The sequence below is a fragment of the Oncorhynchus nerka genome, linkage group LG10, assembly GCF_034236695.1.
Source record: "Oncorhynchus nerka isolate Pitt River linkage group LG10, Oner_Uvic_2.0, whole genome shotgun sequence".
NCBI classification, from domain to species: Eukaryota; Metazoa; Chordata; class Actinopteri; order Salmoniformes; family Salmonidae; genus Oncorhynchus; species Oncorhynchus nerka.
Window position 1 is genome coordinate 53,002,104 of NC_088405.1, and position 24,854 is coordinate 53,026,957.

Here is a 24,854-nt window from a genome sequence, read left to right on the forward strand (position 1 = left end):
GAGGAGGTCAGAGAACAACAACCTCTCCCTCAACGTGATCAAGACAAAGGAGATTATCGTGGACTACAGGAAAAGGAGGGCCGAGTACGTCCCCGTTCTCATTGACGGGGCTGTAGCAGAGCAGGTTGAGAGCTTCAAGTAACCTTGGTGTCCATATCACCAACCAACTATCATGGTCCAAACACACCAAGACAGTCATATAGAGGCCACGAACACACCTATTCCCCCTCAGGAGACTGAAAAGATTTGGCATAGGTCCTCAGATCCTCAAAAAGTTCTACAGCTGCACCATCGAGAGCATGTGGTTGCATCACCATCTGGTATGGCAACTGCTCGGCCTCCAGCCGCAAAGCGTTACAGAGGGTAGTGCGTTCGGCCCAGTACATCACTTGGGCCAAGCTTCCTGCCACCCAGGACCTCTATACCAGGCGGTGTCAGAGGAAGGCCCTAAAAATGGCCAAACACTCCAGACACCCTAGTCATAGACTGTTCTCTCTGCTACCACACGGCAAGCGTTACCGGAGCGCCGCGTCTAGGTCCAAAAGGCTTCTTAACAACTTCTACCCACAAGCCATAAGACTGCTGAATAGCTAATCAAATGGCTACCTGAACTATTTGCATTGACCCCCCCCTGTTTACGCTGGTGCCACTCACTGTTTATTATCTCTGCATAGTCACTTACCCCTACCTACATGTACATATTACCTCAATTACCTCGACTAACCTGTACCCCTACACATTGACTCGGAACCGGTACCCCCTGTATATAGCCTTGTTATTGTTATTTTATCATTGCTCTTTATTTTTTAAAACTTTAGTTTGTATAGTAAATATTTTCTCAACTCTTATTTTTCTTAAAACTGCATTGTTGATTGAGGGCTTGTAAGTAAGCATTTCACGGTAAGGTCTACACCTGTTGTATTCGGCGCACGTGACAAATACAATTTGATTGGATGACATTACCAAAGGTGAGGGATGGTTTATAATGTCAGTGATAAGCTGCATTATGTATGTGACGTAAAGCCTGACATTGGAGATGAGATTATCTGTAGAGAATTACACAGGAAACAGATCAATCTACTCCATGTTATGCTTATACAATATGGCACATGCCTATGCAAGCGCACACTGCACATTTAAACAATGCTCTTTATTGCTCATTGTTCGACACGGATTATCACTCACGTTGCTGACATGTTGAACACTGTGAGGATAAGCAATGTGTTTTAGCCTGGTAGAAGACATGCAGATTCTATCAGGCTGTACCGTCAGGAACATAAAGCTGACTCTCGCTGCCTTCTCTAAACGTCGGTCATCATTTCATTCTCAACCAGCTGAAGCCAATGCAGCCATGGGCTTCTGCAAAACCAAACCGCCTCCTGCCCCAGATACGTGACACAAATGACCACCCCCACAATGCACTTGGGTAATTCAGAGTAACGTCTCCGTGTGTGTTTGTCTGCCTCTGCCTCAAGAGAAAGGATGTGCTCCTTTAGAACCTAATTCAGCGTGCTTAATTTACAGTGTCTCCATGACAACCCTACTAGGTCAACCAATGAAAGGACTCGGAGAGTGAATAAGGGCCCCAAAGTGCACACTCATCCCATTTATGAACACATGGACAGAATGATTTCTGTAATATTATGCATCTTACAATGCTTGGATGTATATATAAGCAATAAAGCCGGAGGGGGTGTGGCACGACACAACGCATCCTGCCTGTATACAGCCTTTAGCCGTGGTATATTGGCAATATACCAAACACCCGAGGTGCCTTATTGCTACTATAAACATGGTTACCAATGCAATAAGAGCAGTAAAAATACATGTTTTGTCATACCTGTGGAATAAGGTCTGATATTCCACGGCTTTCAGCCAATCAACATTCAGAGCTCAGTCCACCTAGTTTATCATATCAAATGTGTCAGTTCAAATTCACTCATGAATTGCATAACCGTACCTGCACATTTTAAATAACCACATCAAAATATGATGCATGTTTAAAAAAACAAAAAAGGATATCCAGTTTGTGCAGTGAAGAAAAACTGAGTGAGTCTTGTCTGATGGGTGTTGTCTCTGTCTGTGTAAATTCTGCAGACTACACCCCCCCCAAAAAAAAGTAAAAATAGCAGCCAACCATTCCATAATTCCTTATGTATTATCTGTATGTGGTTAAGCAGAGAGAAATTGGTTAATTAGTGTGCACCAGATGGATATTATTGGCCATGTAGGAGTGTGCAAATTAGGTCACCCGTTCGCATGAGTTGAACAGCATAGTTAGCTAGTGTAAAAGCAATGGAACACCTGCGACTGTGGCGTTTGATATATCACCATAATAACTAACCGGCCACACTGTATAATCTACATTATACAACAAAACATGAATATGGCCCTTACATGTTGAATATTTACCCGGTTACAATATATATTTAGGATTGAAGTATAAAATATACCGGAATAGAAATAGTAACATGAAACAAATTAGTAAACATATGATTTATTCTTACATTTGTATAAAAAAAAAACATGCAGGATTAAAAATAACATCTGAATTACCACTGTTCATATAAAAATATCAAATGTATATATATTTTAAATGCATAAAAGTGATCGTTTCCTTGGTACACATATGGAAAATACTTGGAAGTGTGCCCATACTGTGTAGTCACACAGGCCGAGCATGAGGGTTCCTGCTTGACATGTCAACTGGTCACAAGGAACTAGTCAGTCCCCTTCATAACACGGTGAAAGATTCCCTATGAGCTAATCAACCGTCACCTCAACACCTTTTGGTCTCGTGTGCACTCTCCCAGTAACCTCATTGACCATGCAACTACTTGCTACCTATGAGCTCACCGTGACCGAGAGAACCATTTCAGTATCATTGGGTCTTAAAAAGTATAATACATTTTTGATCACAGTAATTCAAAATACATCAGCTAAGATAACTGGGTCAAATAAGTAGAATCACATTTTTCTTTTCCATTTTGACTTCAATATAAATCATTCCAGAACACTGGAGATTGCTTTGCTCTTTGGTTGAACACATGGCTGATTTGTATGTTCAACATGCACATATTTATACATTTGTCAACAAACAAAAAAGAAGAGCAGATACAATTAAACCAATATAAATACACGTTCCATTACTTGTGACCCCCCCCCCCCCCCCCAAAAAAGTCATTTTAAAAGCAATAACTATTATAGCGCTACACAGGTCTTACAGCGACTGTGTAATAACTAAAAACAGGCCAACGCTAAGGACATCAATGACATCCAACATCACATGGTGCTTTACAATAGGAGCAATGCAAGGCCTTCTAAAGCTTTCCCGAAATTAATGAGCCCATTCATTGGGTAGGGAGCTGCACCCAGCCCACTGATAGCCTGATATTACACAACCTGTCATAAGATGGACTTACATAAAAAGGCACAATATACAATGTTCGATTAAGACATTTATTTTGAACTAGTATTTTAAGTGCCCTGGAATGTTTTTGCCAACTTATTTAGCTGTGTGGCACACACTAAATGTATATACATGCACACAGATCGTCAACGCTTCCCACACCCTGAAAGTATTCATTTGCAGAGCCTTTAGGTTCCATTTACATTATTTACATACAAATACAAATAAGTATGTCTTTGGTACATAGTGATGAGGTACTTTTCAAACCCTTCAAGTCTCCGGCGTTTTAGGATTTCCCCTGTCGACCCCACGTTCCTGCTCAACAGTAAAGTACAAAAGACGCATATCAGTTATGTGAATCACCTTGGGTTTTCCAATGGAGGGTGCTATTGTCCTCTCAGTCTGTGCAGATGCTAGACAGTCCCCCGGAAGGTTTGGCACATGGGGGGGGGGGGGGGGGGGGAAGAGACTGTCCAGCTGGAAGGAAAACAGATGGAGAGCTTTGGTTGACCAATCAACAGCCGGCTCAACTTGGATGATGGAAAGGACGAGACAGTAACCTCTAGTACACTGTTAGCCTATCCGACTGCATAAAACACCCTAGACAGCGTCTCAGGGTCATTAACGGTCTCAAAATATCATGAGGGTAAACCATGTGATTGTGCCAAAAGGCTTCACACACATAAAACGATAAGTATTCGAATCTTCCTAGATTGTCCTTTCCAAATGAACAAGCAACACTGGACACCTAATCCTCCAGAGGAAGTAATTCATTGCCAAACTGAAGTATCAGATTACCATCACATCAGTCCCAGAGGAGGAGAGAGGTGGGCTCACTGAAGTGAGACTGAAATGAAAGTGGCTGTAAAGGTAAAAACCAGGAGGGTATTGTGCTCGGGTCACAGATTCTCAATCCTGACCAGTCACATTGCTTTGTCTTTGAGGCAGCGATGGAACTGGAGGAGAGGATATTTCCTGTTGATTTGTCAGACCATGAAATGCATGTATCCTTCAGCCCCGGTGACGATGACGTCCATCCAGATGCGCATGGCCTCAGGGGAGGGAGACACCATGTAGTACACCCTGTCATGGGTCTTCACGCTGAACGTCAGCGATGGGTTCGGGCTCTGTGAGGGTGCAAGAGAGGGAGAAATAAAACAACAATGTCAAGTCTAGTTTTTGAAAAATGGTGCTTCTTACCTTGAAAACAAGGATACTAGATACTTTAAACGTGTAAATAATTTGTACCTTACCTTGTGTGCATTCTTTAAATGATCATAGTAAACCTCTTCTATGGCTTGGAAGTAGATGACCCCTTTCATCTTGGCCTCGTGTTTGTCTGGAACAGAGCACATAGCGTTGGAATTACTATGTTTATGGGCGGTGAAAAAAAAGCATGACATTAAATCAAAGCACTTCCTAGATTTCCAGAGCAGAGCAGCATAGCCTGACGACGATACCGGCGCTGCTTTTCCTTCAGCGCTCTGATTGATCCACCAATCACAGCTGCAACAGACAGAGAAGAGGGAGAAAGAGAGAATAGAAGTTCTAAATCACCTGCGTAGTAGACCAGGGTCCTGCGGTTCCGGTCGAAGACAAACCAGCGTTTCTTCCAGGTCTTGATCTTGCCACCCATCTTGACCAGGAACCCTCTGCAGGTTTTATCAGTGATGGCCAGGTGGTAGCAGTTGTCTGGGTTGTGTCCAGCTGCCTCGATGTGACCATGGAGGTCAAAGTCATCCTTCCTCTGAGGTAGGTAGCGTGTCATCGGCCGGGCCTGGGGACAAGGGTCACAGGTGTCTAGTCTGTGTTGAGCCAACGGTTAAAAGCTGCAATCAAGTTGAAGATCTGCTAGACATTTTTATTTCAAGTTGTCTTGAATCGTGTCTATTTAAGGCCAGGCACCACAACCTAACAGGGTAATACTCCCCCCATTCATATCACAATGATCTCTTACCAGTTGAATGTAGACAAAACCAATAACTACACAGACAAAACATGGGGATCCCTTGTTGAACCCCACAAGAGGGGGTTCTTGCAGGAACCTAACTGCCCAACTGAAACCTTTAGATTTGAATTTGAAAGGACAGCAGGTGGAGACACTTAACTGAACAATGTAAAGATCTCTTCAATGTAAGGTAAGATTTGTCCCTTGTATGATCTCAATTTATATTGTTTTACGATGATACCAGCTGTCTTTTCATATTTGTGCAAATCTTTCTAAAACAGAAAATGGACGCAATTCAATGGATACATCAACCAACAAAGAGGTTGGAGTAGGCTATAAGAATATGTTGAAGGCTAGCTGTAAGCTGTATTGGGTGCAGATGAATGAACTTTTCTCTGTCTGCAGGTATACAGACAAGGAGGCATACAACAGGTATGTAAATTGGTATGTATTGCAGATCACATTTACCATCCTCCTTCCATTCTTCGTCAATGAATATCCTATAGGCCACTACATTATGGACAAGGTATGTGTATGAAAACCATGATCAAAAACAGTTTTTGTTCATTCACATTCACCACAAAAACCATGGTATGAATACTGTTGTGTGCACGTTTTGTTAATCATCTGTATAATTACTATGTTTGGGATTCACAGACTTCACCCTCCCTACACCTCTGATGAATATAACAGGAAACCTGTTCGATTGCCATACAAAATCATTCTGGCTGTGGATACGGAGAACACGCCAGAGGATATACCCATTGGACTTGGGGTTCTGCTTGGAGTTTACCTCAGTGATTTTTTTGGTTCTGCTTTGCCACTAAAAACGTAATAAAACACATTACTAAAATAGTGTGTTATTGTTATGCATATTATTAATAATAAATGGGGAGGAGGTGGTTAAACATTTTTACCCCAAAAGGTTCTTGGAGGATCCATTAAAAGTGGTTCTTTAAATAACACTTTTGAAAAGGGCTATGCAAAGTACTTCTAGGGGTTCCCCCACAGTTTGAAGAACCCCAAAAGGATACTCCAGGAACTTTATTTTTAGAGTACTTAACTGGTCTGTAACCTGATTTAAGATATGCATTTATGTGAGAAAGAGCTTCTCTTTTTAAGAGCAGGGACATTTCTGGGGACAGGCTGGTTATCCTATATTACTACTTTTCTGAAATATAAAAATATGCAACAGATATATATATATATAAACACACACACATACATTAAATATGCGCATATTTGCATATAGCGCAAATCTGTTATTCTGAACACAGGATAAAGTCAGCCTACATTTTTTCATTTTCATTTTGTTAAGACACTCCAGCACCGGACATGTCCAGAGCAGATTGTGGATAAATACTTTTTTCATTCTTTCTATCTGTAAACTACATTTTTGCCGCATTTTCCCAAAGAAAATGTTATCTAGAATAACATTTAAAAAAATTATATATCGACATTTCCCTTTGTACAAATCTAGAGAATATATCCAAGGATAACTACAACAAATGTGGTGAATGCAGATGCGTCTGAAGCGGAGAGAAATGTTTCGGTCTGTGGGAAGGGTCTGACTTTTCGGGAAAGTCCTATGAATTTTGCCTACCAATCGCCTATTTAGACCCAACCACAATCTCTTCAAAGTAAGGTGACTTATAGTCCTGTCTGTAACATTCTCTATGAAATGGCCTTTTAAATTATGTATGATTTAATGTAGTGAGCTTCGAAATTATGGATTTATGTTCAGTTGAGTATGGTTCAAATTCAAGGATTTTATGCTACGAATTTTGCAATTTGTATGATATGAATTTCGCAATTTGTGTGATATGAATTTCGCAATTTGTGTGACATATTGCATGAATTGGATTCGTAGCATGCTACAAATTTGTTGTGCTTAAGATCCCAAAATACAAAAAAAATATCTAAATTGATAAGTATATTGAAAAATGGCATTGCAGCCTATGGTGCCTCGCCTTAAATTACCATGCATCTGAAGTTATTGATATTCTTGGACCATCTGATTCTATATCTCCCACCTGTGCCCTCTGTTTCTCGCGTAGCTTCACCTCCCTCTCGATCATCTTCTGCCTCCTGCTGGTCTCCTCCTGCAGTCTCTTCTCCAGGTCCTCCCTCCTCCGCCGCTCCTCCTCCAGGGCCTGCCTGCGCACCTCCATCTCACGCTCCTACACACGCCACACAACGATAGTTACAGCATGGTCACACACACACACACACAGGGTTGCTTATGAAGGCTTCATTACCCTGTGCTCAAGGAGACGATTCTTATCAGCCTGGGCCTCTCGTAACAAACGTTCCATCTCTTCAATCTTTGCTACGTTGGATGTGCTGGCACTGTGGGTGGGAAAAAAGAGAACCAGAAACGCACATCAAGGAAGAGGACACACTCTCACCAGGAAAGCACTGTCCATCCTGGAACTGTTTAAGTGTGAGTGAAATTCCAGACTAGGGCCCTTACTATAAAGTTAATACTGCACCTCTGCATCAGTCATAAAATCCCATCACGTACAAAGTATAGACACTACATTCTCTCTAGTCTTTCTGTCCTGTAAAGAATGTATGGACTGACCAAGACCACATTCACACACTAAACCAGTGGTAACTCTCAGAGCTGTTGTGTAGTGTACAGGATTAGTAACATGCAGAAAGCACACTTCTTCTGCTTGTTAAACTGGCTGTGAGACAGCTGGACAACGTCTGGGTGAAGTCACGTTGTTCAGCCTCCTCACCGATAAAAACGTATAACATACAGATTGTACAGGACTATCACGATACACCCAAACAACATCTGCAGCGATAGATATAAACATAGATTTACCAGTGTAACAAGATATCCTGAAGAGTTAGAATGAGTCGCATAGTTTCGCTTGGAAGAGCGTGACATCAAATGGAAAATCCCAAACACTCTGCAGAACCATGTGTCTGTTGTCAAGCGTAACCAATGAGCATAATCAACTTTTGTCAGAGAGTTGAACTGATTTCATCTAACTCATTCCCTTCCGACAAGAAGTCGCAAACACAATTTTTTGCCCAAAAAGGATGCAACACAGTACTTTAGGTTTGAACAAACACGGCCTCCTCTGTACAACAGACAACCTGAGAAAGCCCTTTACTCACATTAGATACAGCATCCTGGCACTATCCTAGTGACACAGTACTGATGTTTTGGGTTCCCACAATGCTCTAACAGGTGTTTGGGCCAATTCACTGAGAGCACAGATGTGTTTGTGACCTGACACTCCTGCACCAGCCACACCCCTCCCTCCCCCACAGAATTAGGAAATAACCATACATATGGAATGATGCCGAGTCACATCTCTCGAATTCATAAAATGTCTCTTACGGCCATGTCACCCAGCTCTCCTCTAGAACAAAAAAAAAAAAAAAATGCTATTTTCAACTAATGTCACATTGATGGTCCTGCTTGAACCACGGTCCTATGTGAACAGTTCGCTCTGTCGCTCTCACCTGGAGATGTTGTCTGGGGAGCAGGCAGAGATGCTGGTCTCCATGCTGTCAGAGCTGTCCACGCTGAGCGTGTCGAAGGCATGGCCGTTGTCTGCGTAGTGGAAGGAGTCCAGGAAGACGTTGGACTCGGAGACGGTCCTGCTACACAGGTCAACCAGTCTCTGTCGGTCCTCACTCGCGTACAGGTGGCTGTGGCCTGCTGAGAGACAGACGGACACACAGACAGACACACACTTTCTAAAGCCTTTTATCAGATTGGATGGAAGACGTAAAAAGGTTTGTTGCTGGTTAACTGTCACAACTTGATTGCAGTTGGTCCAAGGGCATTGCTGGTACACAAATAGTATATTCCCTCATAACACTGAAATGGGCGTGGTATTTCAACCCTCTCGGAACTGTTTCCAAAGTCTCTTGTTCCTTCCTGCTGGAAACATTATCAGAGCAGAGGATCCTGAACATGTCATTACTGCTCAGACCGATTCAGATGGAAACTGGAGGAAAGGATGTGGCCATCCGTGTTAACTAACAGACTGACCTGTAATGTGGACCAGGTCACACAAGACAGGGAAAGCTACAAATGTCTAACCCTGCAGCATGTAGCTAGCACGCGGAGAGAAACAGGCAGTAGAGGTTAGGGAGTGAGGCGGGGAATCCAAGGATGATGAGAGAAAAGGGCAGAGAGAGACAGAGAGATGGCTTTGCGAGATGAAAACAAGTTTCCTTTCCTTCAACTAACAGTTTCCTTCTAGACAGTACTTCATTAGAGGCATCGTTTACTTACGAAGAAAACCTCAAATTAAGTTTCAACTTTGGAGTAGACACAGATATCGTGTTCACAAAACAATGTTTTGTCTCACCCTTGAGCAGGCGTTGAGATTCCAGATCTCGGGGAGAGACAGAGAGGCCCCGGGGGATGGCACTACCACAGCTGGAGCTCTGGGACAGGGGCACGTGGGACTGCAGAGTAGACAGACGGACAACAGAGAGAGAGAGAGAGAGAGAGAGAGCGAGAGATCATGACCTGGTAAGTGTCTCTCTAACCCAAAGCTCCAGTAATCAGATGAGGGGACTCTGGCATTCAATGGCATTATCAATATTTCAATGACGTGCAATGGGGAGGTTGGTCCCCCATGCTCACCTTAGAGGACAGGCTGCGGCCCAGTGTGGAGCTGCTGTAGTGACTGAGGGGCTGCTGGCTCCTCTTACGAAGATTGTCACTGAGGTGGGAGTTCTCCTTACTGCCCCGCCTCCTCTCCTCCAGAGAGCGGAAGTGCTGGAGACCAGAACAGAAACATATGGAAATGATAAAAGCTTTACATTCATTGAAAGTGGTGGTTTTATAAGGCAACTTCCTCTGTCGTTAGGAAATCCAGTCATGCACTGGAGGGCTCCTAGTACAGACACCGCTGCCCTCTGCTGGTCAGACATAAGGTATGCACTTTGAGTAGTGAATGAATTGTACAATATACCTCTTTCATGGCAACAGGGTTGTTAGGGAAGGCCTGCCCCCCAGTCACTTCAGCATACTTCCTCTCCAGCGAGGCCAGGTTCTCCCTCTCCTAGAGACACAGACTGTCAGTTAAACAGCTGCAGTCAGTCCGATACAAAACAAAACCAGTAACCAAAAACCTTCTTACCCTCTGAAGCATGAGGAGCAGGTTGTTCTTCTCTTTCAGAAAGCTGTCCTTCTCTCGCTGAGACTGCTGGGTAATCTGTGTGGACTGCTTCTTCAGGGTCAGGAGTCTCTCCTTGCGTGTGACAGTACTACGCTGGTAATCTGCTACCTCTCGGAGTAAATGATGGTTCCGACCCTCCTTCTCCTCGTCCTGACGACTCTCTCTCTCCAGCTGCTGGAACTCCAGGTCTTCAAACCACTTCCTCTCAGCCTCCAGTACCTCCACATCCTAACAGACAGCGCACACACACACACACACACACACACACACACACACACATCATCATATAAGATAGAGAATGCACTGGCTTTAAGTGGGTCAGTGTGTGGAGGATTTAAACACAGACATACAAATACACTGCTCAAAAAAATAAAGGGAACACTTAAACACCACAATATAACTCCAAGTCAATCACACTTCTGTGAAATCAAACTGTCCACTTAGGAAGCAACACTGATTGACAAATGTCACATGCTGTTGTGCAAATGGAATAGACAACAGGTGGAAATTATAGGCAATTAGCAAGACACCCCCAATAAAGGAGTGGTTCTGCAGGTGGTGACCAGACCACTTCTCAGTTCCTATGCTTCCTGGCTGATGTTTTGGTCACTTTTGAATGCTGGCGGTGCTTTCACTCTAGTGGTAGCATGAGAAGGAGTCTACAACCCACACAAGTGGCTCAGGTAGTGCAGTTCATCCAGGATGGTACATCAATGCGAGCTGTGGCAAGAAGGTAAGCGGTGTCTGTCAGCATAGTGTCCAGAGCATGGAGGCGCTACCAGGAGACAGGCCAGTAAAGGCCAGTACATCAGGAGACGCGGAGGAGGCCGTAGGAGGTCAACAACCCAGCAGCAGGACCGCTACCTCCGCCTTTGTGCAAGGAGGAGCAGGAGGAGCACTGCCAGAGCCCTGCAAAATGGCCTCCAGCAGGCCACAAATGTGCACGTGTCTGCTCAAACGGTCAATGCTAGACCTCATGTGGCTGGAGTGTGTCAGCAGTTCCTGCAAGAGGAAGGCATTGATGCTATGGACTGGCCCGCCCGTTCCCCAGACCTGAATCCAATTGAGCACATCTGGGACATCGTGTCTCGCTCCATCCACCAACGCCACGTTGCACCACAGACTGTCCAGGAGTTGGCGGATGCTTTAGTCCAGGTCTGGGAGGAGATCCCTCAGGAGACCATCCGCCACCTCATCAGGAGCATGCCCAGGCATTGTAGGGAGGTCATACAGGCACGTGGATGCCACACACACTACTGAGCCTCATTTTGACTTGTTTTAAGGACATTACATCAAAGTTGGATGAGCCTGTAGTGTGGTTATCCACTTTAAATTTTGAGTGTGACTCCAAATCCAGACCTCCATGGGTTGATAAATTTGATTTCCAATGATAATTTGTGTGCTTTTGTTGTCAGCACATTCAACTATGTAAAGAAAAATGTATTTAATAAGAATATTTCATTCATTCAGATCTAGGATGTGTTATTTTAGTGTTCCCTTTATTTTTCTTGAGCAGTGTACATTTCCATTTTACAGAGAACTAGACCACAGTAATGAACTCCGTGAATCCTGCAGTGCCAGTTAAATGCATTAGCTGGATAACAACATACATCTACTCTCCGAGCACATCATTCAAGTCACTGCACTTTCCTTACTTGGCTATCTCGGTCTGAATCATAGGGGAGAGACCAAGTGAAACCAAGAACTAGAAAAGGAGCTGTCCGAATGAGACAGGGTGGGATACGAGGACATCTAGAAAAAAGGGAGCGGATGGACAAAGAGGAGGATTCTAGGTGCGCCACAGAAATACAACGCAAAAGCAAACGCATGGAAGAGGGTGAATTACAAGGAGGAGGAGCGAGGGAAGCAGAAAGCAACATGTTAAAAGGGAGAAAGGCAGTCATAATAACCGAGGAGGATGAGGGACCCAGGTAGGAGTTTGTTGCTGTGTCTTACTGACCCTGGAGAGCTGCTGCTGAAGCTGCTCCTTGAGCGCCTCGGGACAGTTGTCCAGCTGGGTCTTCTGCTCAGAGACAAGCTCTGACAGCCTCTCTACTTTTACCCTCTCAGCATCGAGCAAGGCTTTCTCCTGAATAGTCATGGACACACACACCCACAAATGCATAGGCACATACGCACAGACACAAAGGCACGCACATATGCATACACACACTAAAACATATGCGCAAGTGCGCACGCATACATGCGCACACACACACAGGACAACAGAGAGGAAAGAGAGTGTTAGTGAAGGGAGAGAGGAAACAAAGTGGAGGGATGGAGAAAAAAAAAGAGGAAGGACTACTCTACTGTATTCAGACCTGTGGGTTGGACTGCTCTACTGTATTCAGACCTGTGGGCTGGACTGCTCTACTGTATTCAGACCTGTGGACTGTAGATTCATCCTAGTCAGAGTCGTACCACTGACATCCAGACTCCCACATACACTGTCTCTCTGTCCGTCTCTCCCCCTCACGTTCCCTGTGTCTGAGAGCAATGGCATCCAACTCAGGGCTGGACAACATCTGCTGCACTTACCTGGGACTTCTCTGCGAGGGCAGTCTTGTCAGTGCTGCCAATCTTCTCATTGAGTTGGTCCAGTACCTCCTTCTCCCTCTGTAGCAGGGCCATCTCAGAGACCTGCTCACCTTCCAGCAGAGCCCGCTCCACCTCCATCTGCACACACCACACACACACAGGTAACATTATCCCACTGACCGACGCAGCTTTAAATTACAATGATCCATAACTCTAGATCATTCGCTCCCAAAAGCCAGATACCAGCGCTAACCCCCACTAGCACTAGTATCATTACCCAGCCACAACTGTAAACATTCATTTCCTAACTCCACAAAGAATTCCAACTCATAAACACACACACACATCAACATTAACTCCCACTGACACAAACATCAAACACCCAGCATGCGTGCAGCTCCGTTCACAATCCCATGGCGTGCGCTGCATACCTCTCTGATGGACTCCTCCATCTGGTTGTCCAGGTCTTTGATCTTCTGCTCCACCTCCTCTACGTTGTTCAGCACCTGGATCCTCTCCTCCTCAATACGGCTCACTTCCTGTTTCAGATGCACATCCTCCGCAGCCTGCTGCTGGTGATATTACGGAACCAGCATTAGTCCACAAACTACTGCATCTACTCACAATGTGTGTTACACTGATGATATCATGTATAAATGATTATAAAAAGCCCACGCCAGGATCACGCCTCTTGTTTAAAGATATCCACCGTTGTACACAGGGGTATGGGGGAAAGAAATGTGTTATGTTTTCTTCACATCCTGTAATTCCTTCTCATGTGTTGCCATAGTACGTCGGTGAGATGGAGCTGCTGCAGAATGCTGTGAGTGATGGTGGGGTGGATTAATGCTCCTGCCTCGTGTCTGTAATGCAGAGGAAACCCAAGTCCTTCAGCAGAACAGGGACTGGGTCACTCATACTCTGCTACATTAGAAGGACTCTACTGTACAAGCCTTAGTCATCTCCTCTACCAGTCAGAGAGGCCTGCTGCCACCAGACAGAATCAAAACACCCGCTCCTTCTCATCAGCCCCAGGTCTAATCCACACACATTCAGCCACATGCTGTTTCTGACCCATCACAGCCTCTACAATATCTGATTCCTACTCCACATAGGAGCCTAAAGTAGTGCTGGTCTATAGCGGTCTGAACCTCATGTGGCAGGCAGACCGCAGTCCTACGATTTATGGGCTGTTTCAGAGACGGTATTTGACTAACTGTTCCACTGTTCCACTGCCAGGGTTTAGGAATGTGAGTCGGAAGAAGAGTGGATTGGGAGGTTCAATAACTTGTGTCTTTAATGGGTCTCTGCCTCAGCCGTAACAAATAGTCGGAAATGTATTCTCTACATACAATGAAATATAATGCTAATCTGGTAGTCAGGGAATAAAGTAGGCCCTCAAAATATTTTTTCCCCCAATTAAAAAAAGGTAGTATGATTTTCTATTGAAATGGTATAAATATTAATATCAGCTACAAAGCAGGTACTGGGTATTGTAAGTACTGTAATATGAAGAAAACATCTGGACAAATACTTTTCACACACCATATGTGCGCGCACACACATACACAGTTATTCCACTGGGGTTAAAGTCATTTCCTGCTCCCCCTCCTTTCAGATAGGGCTGTAACTGACTTAGGGCTGTAACTGAACTATTCCCCAGAGAAATCCATTAAAACCAAACACAGCATTAAGTCGTTACTGCTCTAGAGTGGAAAAATGCCACAGTTTTACAGCGATAATATAACTAATAGTTGCACTGGGACTCAAACTGGGACTGGGGTTAGGGGCAGAGTCCGAATAAGCTCCTGGTGAAAGACGGAGGTACCACTTGAGGTGTACTTTGTTTAAATACAGGCCTACGGGGAAAGTATAGAATATTTCAGGAGGACTCCTTATATCTTCAGCAACACTGCTGCATACCTCAACCCCCGCAGGGCTACATAGTTTCCACTACCGTGTGTGCTCACATACCCTCTAATGCTGGGGTGTCAAACATACAGCCTGCAGGCCGGTTTGTCCCACGATCCGGTCCAATCCTGCCCACAGGTGGTTTGAGTTAAAAAAAAAAACTTTAAAAAAAGTTTTTTTAAATATACATACAGTGGGGCAAAAAACTATTTAGTCAGACACCAATTGTGCAAGTACTCCCACTTAAAGATGAGAGGCCTGTAATTTTCATCATAGGTACACTTCAACTATGACAGACAAAATGAGAAGAAAAAAAATCCATAAAATCACATTGTAGGATTTTTAATGAATTTATTTGCAAATTATGGTGGAAAATAAGTATTTGGTCAACAACAAACGTTTCTCAATACTTTGTTATATACCCTTTGTTGGCAATGACAGAGGTCAAACGTTTTCTGTAAATCTTCAAAGTTTTCACACACGGTTGCTGGTATTTTGGCCCATTCCTCCATGCAGATCTCCTCTAGAGCAGTGATGTTTTGGGGCTATTGCTGGGCAACACGGACTTTCAACTCCCTCCAAAGATTTTCTATGGGGTTGAGATCTGGAGACTGGCTAGGCCACTCCAGGACCTTGAAATGCTTCTTACAAAGCCACTCCTTCGTTGCCCGGTGGTGTGTTTGGGATCATTGTCATGCTGAAAGACCCAGCCACGTTTCATCTTCAATGCCCTTGCTGATGGAAGGAGGTTTTCACTCAAAATCTCACGATACATGGCCCCATTCATTCTTTCCTTTACACGGATCAGTCGTCCTGGTCCCTTTGCAGAAAAACAGCCCCAAAGCATGATGTTTCCACCCCCATGCTTCACAGTAGGTATGGTGTTCTTTGGATGCAACTCAGCATCCTCCAAACACGACGAGTTGAGTTTTTACCAAAAAGTTATATTTTGGTTTCATCTGACCATATGACATTCTCCCAATCTTCTTCTGGATCATCCAAATGCTCTCTAGCAAACTTCAGACGGGCCTGGACATGTACTGGCTTAAGCAGGGGGACACGTCTGGCACTGCAGGATTTGAGTCCCTGGCGGCATAGTGTTACTGATGGTAGGCTTTGTTACTTTGGTCCCAGCTCTCTGCAGGTCATTCACTAGGTCCCCTCGTGTGGTTCTGGGATTTTTGCTCACCGTTCTTGTGATCATTTTGACCCCACGGGGTGAGATCTTGCGTGGAGCCCCAGATCGAGGGAGATTATCAGTGGTCTTGCATGTCTTCCATTTCCTAATAATTGCTCCCACAGTTGATTTCTTCAAACCAAGATGCTTACCTATTGCAGATTCAGTCTTCCCAGCCTGCTGCAGGTCTACAATTTTGTTTCTGGTGTCCTTTGACAGCTCTTTGGTTTTGGTCATAGTGGAGTTTGGAGTGTGACTGTTTGAGGTTGTATACAGGTATCTTTTATACTGATAACAAGTTCAAACAGGTGCCATTAATACAGGCAACGAGTGGAGGACAGAGGAGCCTCTTAAAGAAGAAGTTACAGGTCTGTGAGAACCAGAAATCCTGCTTATTTGTAGGTGACCAAATACTTATTTTCCACCATAATTTGCAAATAAATTCATTAAAAATCATACAATGTGATTTTCTGGATTTCTTTCTCATTTTGTCTGTTATAATTGAAGTGTACCTATGATGAAAATTACAGGCCTCTCATCTTTTTAAGTGGGAGAACTTGCACAGTTGGTGACTGACTAAATACTTTTTTGCCCCACTGTATGTACATACAATGAACTCAATGTACACAATATATACATAAGTATGTGGACACCCCTTCAAATGAGTGGATTCGGCTATTTCAGCCACACCCGTTGCGGACAGGTGTATAAAATCGAGCACATAGCCATGTGATCTCCATAGACAAACATTGGCAATAGAATAGCCTTGCTGGAAAGTCACTGAGCTCTCCAGTAAGTCAGTTTGTCAAATTCCTGCCCTGCTAGAGCTGTCCCGTTCAACGGTAAGTGCTGTTATTGTGAAGTGGAAATGTCTAGGAGCAACAACGGCTCAGCCGCAAAGTGGTATGCCACAAATCCTCACAGAGCGGGACTGCCGAGTGCTGAAGCGCGTAGCAACACTCACTACCGAGATCCAAACTGCCTCTGGAAGCAGCGTCAGCACAATAACTGTGCGTCGGGAGCTTCATTAAATGGGTTTCCATGGCTGAGCAGCCGCACACAAGCAGCATGGTGTAAAGCTCGCCGCCATTGGACTCTGGAGCAGTGGCAACGCGTTCTCTGGAGTGATGAATCACGCTTCACCATCTGGTAGTCCGACAGATGGATCTGAGTTTGGTGGATGCCAGGAAAAGCGATCTGCCCTAATGCATAATGCCGACTAATGTTTGGTGGAGGAGGAATAATGGTCCGGGGCTGTTTTTCATGGTTCGTGCTAGGCCCCTTAGTTCAAGTGAAGGAAAATCTTAACGCTATAGCATACAATGACAATCTAGATGATTCTGTGCTTCCAACATTCTGGGCTCCCGATTGGCACAGTCGTCTAAGGCACTGCATCTCCGTGCTAGAGGCGTCACTACAGACCCTGGTTTGATTCCAGGCTGTATCACAACCGGTTGTTATTGGGTGTCCCATAGGGCGGTGCACAATTGGCCCAGTGTCGTTAAAGTTTGCCCGGGGCAGGCAGTCATTGTAAATAAGAATTTGTTCTTTACTGACTTGCCTAGTGAAATAAAGGTTCAATAAATAAAAATCTAACTTTGTTGCAACAGTTTGCGTGGCAATGCCCCCATGCACAAACAAGGTCCATACATAAATGGTTTGTCAAGATCGGTGTGGAAGTACTTGACTGGCCTGCACAGAGCCTTGACCTCAATCCCATCGAACACCTTTGGGATAAATTGGAACACCAACTACGAACCAGGGCTAATCGCCCAACATCAGTGCCCGACCTCACTAATGCTATTAGGGCTGAATGGAAGCAAGGCCCCCAGCAATGTTCCAACATCTTCCCAGAAGAGTGGAGGCTGTTCTGGCAGCAAAAGGGGACCAACTCCATATTAATGCCCATTATTTTGGAATGAGATGTTCGACGAGCAGGAGTCCACATACTTTTCGTGATGTAGTGTACTTTAAAATAACTAAAAACGTATGCGTGTATTTACATTCACTCTGTCATAGGTGAACACACTCAGCTATGTCAGGAACTACTGTGTCATGCAGATGCTTTGAAATCACTCCCATACCCAGAATTCCTTGTTTCTTTTTATACCACCCCCCCACACACACACACTTTGTCTATACACTTTTCACTGTGTGAGTATGTGTGCCCCACATGTTTATATTGAAGTGCTTGTTTGAGTGTTGAAAGGGTTAGAAAGGAAAGACCTCCGGTCTCAGGACAATGTAAGGCATGTCCACCAGGCCTTACCTTGGCTCTATGGTGAGGGGAGGGTGAGGGGGCACTGCTGCGCAGGCTGAGAGCAGGTGACTGGGCCCTGGCATCCCTGTGCCCGCTGCGATGGCGCTCGCGGACCTGCCGCTCCTCTGCCAACTGGTATCCCTCGGCTCTGGTGCCAAAGCCGTTCTCCGGGGCAGTGCCGCTGACGCTGCCAGGGGAGTCGGAGAACACAGACTCATCATCAGACACCTGCAACTTCTCCAGCTCCTTGTTGATCTTCTGCAGGTCGGAGACGGCCAAGCCTCTCTGGCCCCGCTCCACACGGCCCAGCTCAGTACACAGGCTCAGGATGGTCTCCAGCCGCTGGCGCTCCTACACACAGACGGGGAGAAACCAGTGGCCAACACAGTCACGTATACAGCCAATATACCACTCAGATTGTGATACTGGGATCCAATTATTTCGTAGATGGGTGGTTTCGTCTATTTACAGTCTTTCGTCAACACAATGCGATCACCCATAAGCACGATCAAACAACCTATAAAAACAGCTCATAAAAACACAATAAATCCAGAGAAACCACATTTTTAAAGGGATTCTGACGTGCAAAATTGTATCCAGTGATTTTCAGAGGAAAGCAACGTTCAAAGGAGTTTTAACCAGTCTGACCAACTGGTTTTATGGCGTACCAGTCTGATTGGCTTCCATCTCTTTACAGCAGAAGTGAGTGTGTGTTCAGTCAATTAAACAGAGAGCTTGTGAAACATGGTGAGAACTAGTCAGAAAATCCAATTAGTCTTCTCAAGTGACAGAACCTGAAATCAAAGCCCCATAAACACTTTCATGTTTTCATAACAGTCCCTAGTGAAGAGACTGGGGACCAGATGAACTGGCAGAATGAAACCAGGTGTCTGAGCCACACAATCAGAACCTTCTAGATTAAACTTTAGAGTGAATAATAAAAGCAGGATATTAAATATGGCAGAATAATAATGAATAGGAGTAAAATAATTGTTTCTCTCACCAGTCTCTGCACCTCCTGTTCTCTGAGCCTCTCGTCTCTCTGGTGCATGTGGTAATCTCTCAGCTCCTCCTTCCCATTCAGAGAGCTGATGCTTCCCCTCCTCGATCCCGGCCCCAGTCCTCCCTTCCCAAAGGACAGCCTCCTCTCCCCCAGGCCCAGGTCCAGGCAGGGTGAGGAGCCCTGCAGGCCCCCTCCCTCCAGCTCACAGCCCAGAGAGGCCAGGCTGGCCCGGCGGGGAGTACCCGGTACACTGGCTGTGGCTGGCACAGTCACGTCTGGCGGCCGCTCCAGAGAAAACAGGTTGCGCCTCGACTTAGAGGAGAAGGACACAGAAACCTTCTCCCCTCGGTGGGAGCCCATGGATCGGCGTGGTGGCAGGGACAGAGCCGGGGAGTCAGCCGACCGGTGGAGGCGGGGTAGAGAGCGACTGTGGGTAGAGCCCAGGCCATTGAGTGACCCTGTAGAGTACTTCCTCTGACGTGGTGCAGGGTCCATAGCATTGTCCACGTTCCGGCCCTGGGCGTATAGCCTGCGGCCAAGACGAGGGCTGGAGGGCATGCTGGCCGCCCCGCTGTGGCCCCGAGGTGGACGGGGGGCAGGCTCCCCATAGGAAGAGGATCCATTCCACATCGACAGCAGAGAACTGGCTACAGGGGGGCGGCGACCATCAGAGGAGTTAGAGAGAAGCAGGCTGTCCTGTGATTGGTGGCGTGAGCGTGTGTATGGCGGGTTGGGGCTGAGAGGACGCTCGCCCTGGCGAGGAGAGGGGGGCATGCTGCTGCTGGTCATGTAGGGGAGGCCCCTGGAGGAGAGGGGGCGCATGGCGCTCCCGTGGGCTGTGGGAGACACAGGGCTGGGAGGAGGCAGGCTAAGGTAGGTGCGGGTAGATTCTGCGCTGGCCCTGAGGCTAGCCTCCAGAGCACTCTTCCTGCGCTGCAGAGTCTCCATCAAGTCCTGCAGCTCCGCCTTCGAACGGGAGCCTCTCATCACGGTGCCACCCACTGAGCCGCCATTGCTGTGTTCAGTCTTCACACAGTCTGCGGAAACATCAGATGAATAGAACTCTCGTTAATGTGGATATATGATCCGGTCTTGGAGCACCCTTATAATCACCCTACTTCAAGCCTAACACCTGAGCTGAGCGAGATTGAGGCAATCGGACTGAGTGGGATCTAATAGCCAAACAGTGATCAGCCCCTGCAATGTGCTGACTAAGGAGGGAAAAACCAGCAAAGAACTCCCCTCAGACAGTTCTGGGCCCAACACAAACAGAGTCTGTGGTTAAAGAAAAGTTCTTCTAAAAATTGAAAAATGTTGGCAGAGAAAGACGTGCCAGAATGCCTTTGTACTTTCTAGCACTGAGGGACAGCCTGGACCCTGAGCACCTCTGTCGGCACACCCCTTCCTCCCACAGAACCTGGGCCCTGCATGCTCTAAGGTCAACTGGGCTGGCTGGCCTCAGACTTTGTTTATCTGTGCTTACATGCTGCCATTTGTTTTTCTCAGCGGATAAACTCACACTGCATAGCGGAGGATGTGGTGGTCGTCCATTTATTTATACCTTACATGGGCAGTTTGACCAAAGTACTTTGGCTGTGTACATAATCATTGAGCTGAAGAGTATAACTTCAGTGTCAGAGAGACGGACAGAAAGACAGAGAACAAGCACATTCTGGACTGAGAACCACTTCCATAAACACACATCAATCACACAGACACATCTGGAGGTTCCTCATGCAAGGGGACAAAGGGGATAAACAGGGGAGAATTGCAGTAGGTATGGGGGAAGTAGAGAAATGGGTGTAAGAGGCTAAGGAAAGGGTGTAAGGGGCTAAGGAAAGGAAAGGAGAAATGGTTGTGTGTTGTCTTCGAGAGAGAGCGAGAGACCTACCTGAGCTGTAGACCATTGTGGTGACAGGACTCTTTTGGGGCAGCATGCTCTTCATTCGACTGGCCTCGACTGGCCTCCTCTGGGTGGAAGAAGTAGGATTCACCTAGACAGAGTGTACCCTGGGAAAACAACAAACACAGAACTGCACTCTCTCACAAATACACACAGATTCAGGAGAGTACTTTGTAGAATATATTGAACACCGCCATGCACACACACACAGTAATGACGACATGGTTATGTAAAAATGGACTCCTTCTCAGAGCTTCCCATTAAAATAATTGTCAAACTCAAATCAACTCCTCTACCCGTGAATACACACACACACACACACACACACACACACACACAGCATAATGGACACAAGAGAATGCTTCTTGGAGCAGAGCTATACTGAGTTTCTGCCGATTACATCAATATCCAAATAAAAACACATTGTTTTATGCAGAGAGCAGTATAAGATACTGTCACGACACCTCAGACCAGTCCGTATATAGAGCACACTACAAAATACCCTCTGTTCGCCGACACAGTCTGGAGCTGAGCAGCTAAATGAGAAAACCTTACAGAGTAGGACAGTAGTCTGGCTGACGCCTAATTCAAAGTCCTCCTGACTTCAGAGTCTGGAAAAGCTGTTTTGATAATGTTAGCATGATGCGTTGATAAAGGGGGCTGTGCTTTTTACTGGTTGGTTCTTCCCTGTGTCTTTCTCACTCAAACACCCACTTGGACAGCCACACAGAGCCCACCCCCCGAGCGCCGCCACCCCCCCTCTTCCAATACAACTGCTGGATTTTCTTATCCAAACAACGTGAGGTCTCAACCCCCCGGGAAAATAAAACATCTGAGAAAACCAATCAAACTCAGCCAGAAATAAACTCTGTGTGAACACTGCATTTACAACAGCCTCCTGCCCAGACCAGTGTGTCAGATCTCCCTCTCTGATCACGTGAGTCGAGAGAGCCTTGCTAGGAAAACAGATCCCAGGGAAAGAATTCAGGCTCCACTATTAATGATATCTGAGATGGAAACAAAGTTCACCTCACTTTTGTGGGCAAACAATGGATGGCTGAGAAGGCTGCTCTTTGTCCCTGAATCAATATGCTGTTGACCCCTTTATCTAATGTCATTGAACGGAGCGGTATGGTACAAACTTTGATGATTTCAGCTATATTTACTCTCTGAGACTGGGGCTCTGACAGAGATGTACAACCCCCCTCCCCCAAACACACACAGTTGTACGCACGCACACGTCTTTGGGTCTGATAATCCAAGGTTTCCTGCTCCGCCAGGCTGATGGCTGGCTAGCTGGAGGACGTTCTTCAGTAAGTTGTGGATCCTTTTATACAAATCAGCTACAACTCACAATCCATCATCATGAGTTCGCCCTGATCTGGCCACCTAAAACATCTTTCCCTCATACGAGGAGTAGGGGGCTTTTAAACCAACACCAGACTTACAGGGCAGCAAGGCAGAGCAGAGCAAAAACAGACAGGAGAGGATTTCTTTCTTCAGGGAATCTCATTTCACGTAGGATGCCTCCTACACATGTGGGTTCTACTCAATGTTTGTGTGTGTGTGTGTGCGTGCGTGTGTTATACGACTAGCCTTACACTGCAACTAGGGTTACTCTGTGTAATAATATAGTGGGCTGTATATTACCAGTGGTGGAAAAGTACCCAATTGTCATACTTGAGTAAAAATATAGATACCTTCATAGAAAGTTACTCAAGTAAAAGTAAAATACTACTTGAGTAAAAGTATTCGGTTCTAAATATACTTAAGTATCAAAAGTAAAAGTATGCAATTTCAAATTCCTTCTTTTAAACAAAGCAGAAGGCATAATTTTCTTGTTTTTAAATATAAGGATAGCCATGGGCACACTCCAACACTCAGACATCATTTACAAAAGATGCATGTGTGTTTAGTGAGTCCACCAGATTAGAGGCAGAAGGGATGACAATGTACAATGTGTTGTCTTGATAAGTGTGTGAATTGGTCCATTTTCCTGTCCCGCTAAGCATTCAAAATGTAACGAGTACTTTTGGTGTCAAGTAAAATGTATGGAGTAAAAAGTGCATTATTTAACTTTTGGAATGTAAAAAGTACAAATAAAAGTTGTCAAAAATATAAATAGTAAAGTAAAGTACAGATATCCCAAAAACTATTTAAGTAGTACTTGAAAGTTTTTTTTAACTTAAGTACTTTACACCACTGTATATTACTAACTGATAAGACCTCTAACACGTTTTTCTACAAAAAAAACATTTGTGTAACAACTTAGTCCTCTATTAAAATATGTATACTACAGAGGATAGTGTTGTGGTACTGTACCTCATATGACCAAACACCCAAGGCTTAGGGAATCACCCTCTCACAGATTCTTAGCCCCTTCTGAGAATAGCACACCTTTTTGTCTAGTTGATTAGCCACATAATGACATGGTTACTCGGCAGCAGAGGTGTCAAAATTAGCGGTCCAATGCGCAGCCAGCTCGACTTCTCTTTAAACTCTGCATGCATCTCCCAATCATATCAGAAAACGGTAAACACAAGTGATCAAATGATAGGCATATTCTTCTAATTAAGTAGGCCTATTAGCCTCCAATAAATACAAAAAATCCGAAGGAGTAGGCTATCAAACCACTTCGGGGAAACGATGCCACCATAAGAAAAGTACTTAAGGAAAGCGCACTCTGATTTTCCGAGCAATTCAGCTGGAAAACATCCATACATTTATTCTAAAAAATAAAACAAGAATATAGCCTATTTTGCGGGCAACTCTTTCACAGAAACAAGTAACCCAACGGAACCATGCCTATATTTGAACAATGAAACAAACCGGAGTTCGAGAAAGATGAACCGAACGACTGGTAAAAAGAAAAGAAAAAGAAAGGTTATTAATCCTGAAAGATAAGAGAGAACGCGGCGCTGGGTGAAACAGATGGGCATCTACTCTGCCTCTTGCAGCAACCGATAGGTTTCTCCAAACTTTTGATAACTTCTGAGATTTCTTTGTTCAGAAGACGACAACTGACCTTTATGTGCTGTCTCATTCAAACTGTTGAGCGCCGGTGATGGACAACACTCCTCTACCTCGGATTAGCATGACAATGGGACAGAGACGATGCCTGCTGCTACCTTGACTGATTCCTCTGACGCTCCTCCCCATTCTCAGTCGAAGCCCCAAACCCGCGGACTGCGCAAATCTGGTTGGTTGATTTGGGTGGTCGCAGACGCGTTAAATGGGGGAGAGGGAAATAGGGAGACGGTGGAGAGGGAAATAGGGGGTCGGGTGACGGGGGTTCTGTAACCGCAACCCTAATCGACCCACGCTGATAAAGCACGTCCCAATAGCAATGTCTAAAACATCACTACATTACGCAGATCTCTAATCAGTGTATGCCTTAATTTCATTCCACTGTATGTTCCCCCTATAGGACATTCAAAACTACAGGAACAAGAGCCACAACCTGTTATAAACAACTTCCAAACCGACTGCTTGAAAACAGTAAACTGATACTACAAACACTAACAACTATTACTTACAACATTATAA

At 45.2% G+C, this 24,854-nt stretch overlaps 1 protein-coding gene across 1 annotated transcript; it reads right to left on the reverse strand.

The window, feature by feature from the left end:
• Window positions 1-2,506: 2,506 nt before the first annotated feature.
• Window positions 2,507-24,440, reverse strand: LOC115135565 (pleckstrin homology-like domain family B member 2). The gene is given in 18 exon segments (XM_029670375.2): window positions 2,507-4,536; window positions 4,663-4,748; window positions 4,967-5,186; window positions 7,391-7,537; window positions 7,616-7,706; window positions 8,841-9,039; window positions 9,698-9,797; window positions 9,979-10,113; window positions 10,310-10,399; window positions 10,478-10,744; window positions 12,477-12,605; window positions 13,055-13,192; window positions 13,486-13,626; window positions 18,412-18,753; window positions 19,406-20,442; window positions 21,297-21,378; window positions 21,380-21,415; window positions 24,334-24,440. Coding segments are annotated over 18 exon segments (3,399 nt in total). The 5' UTR covers window positions 24,352-24,440; the 3' UTR covers window positions 2,507-4,395.
• Window positions 24,441-24,854: the final 414 nt, after the last annotated feature.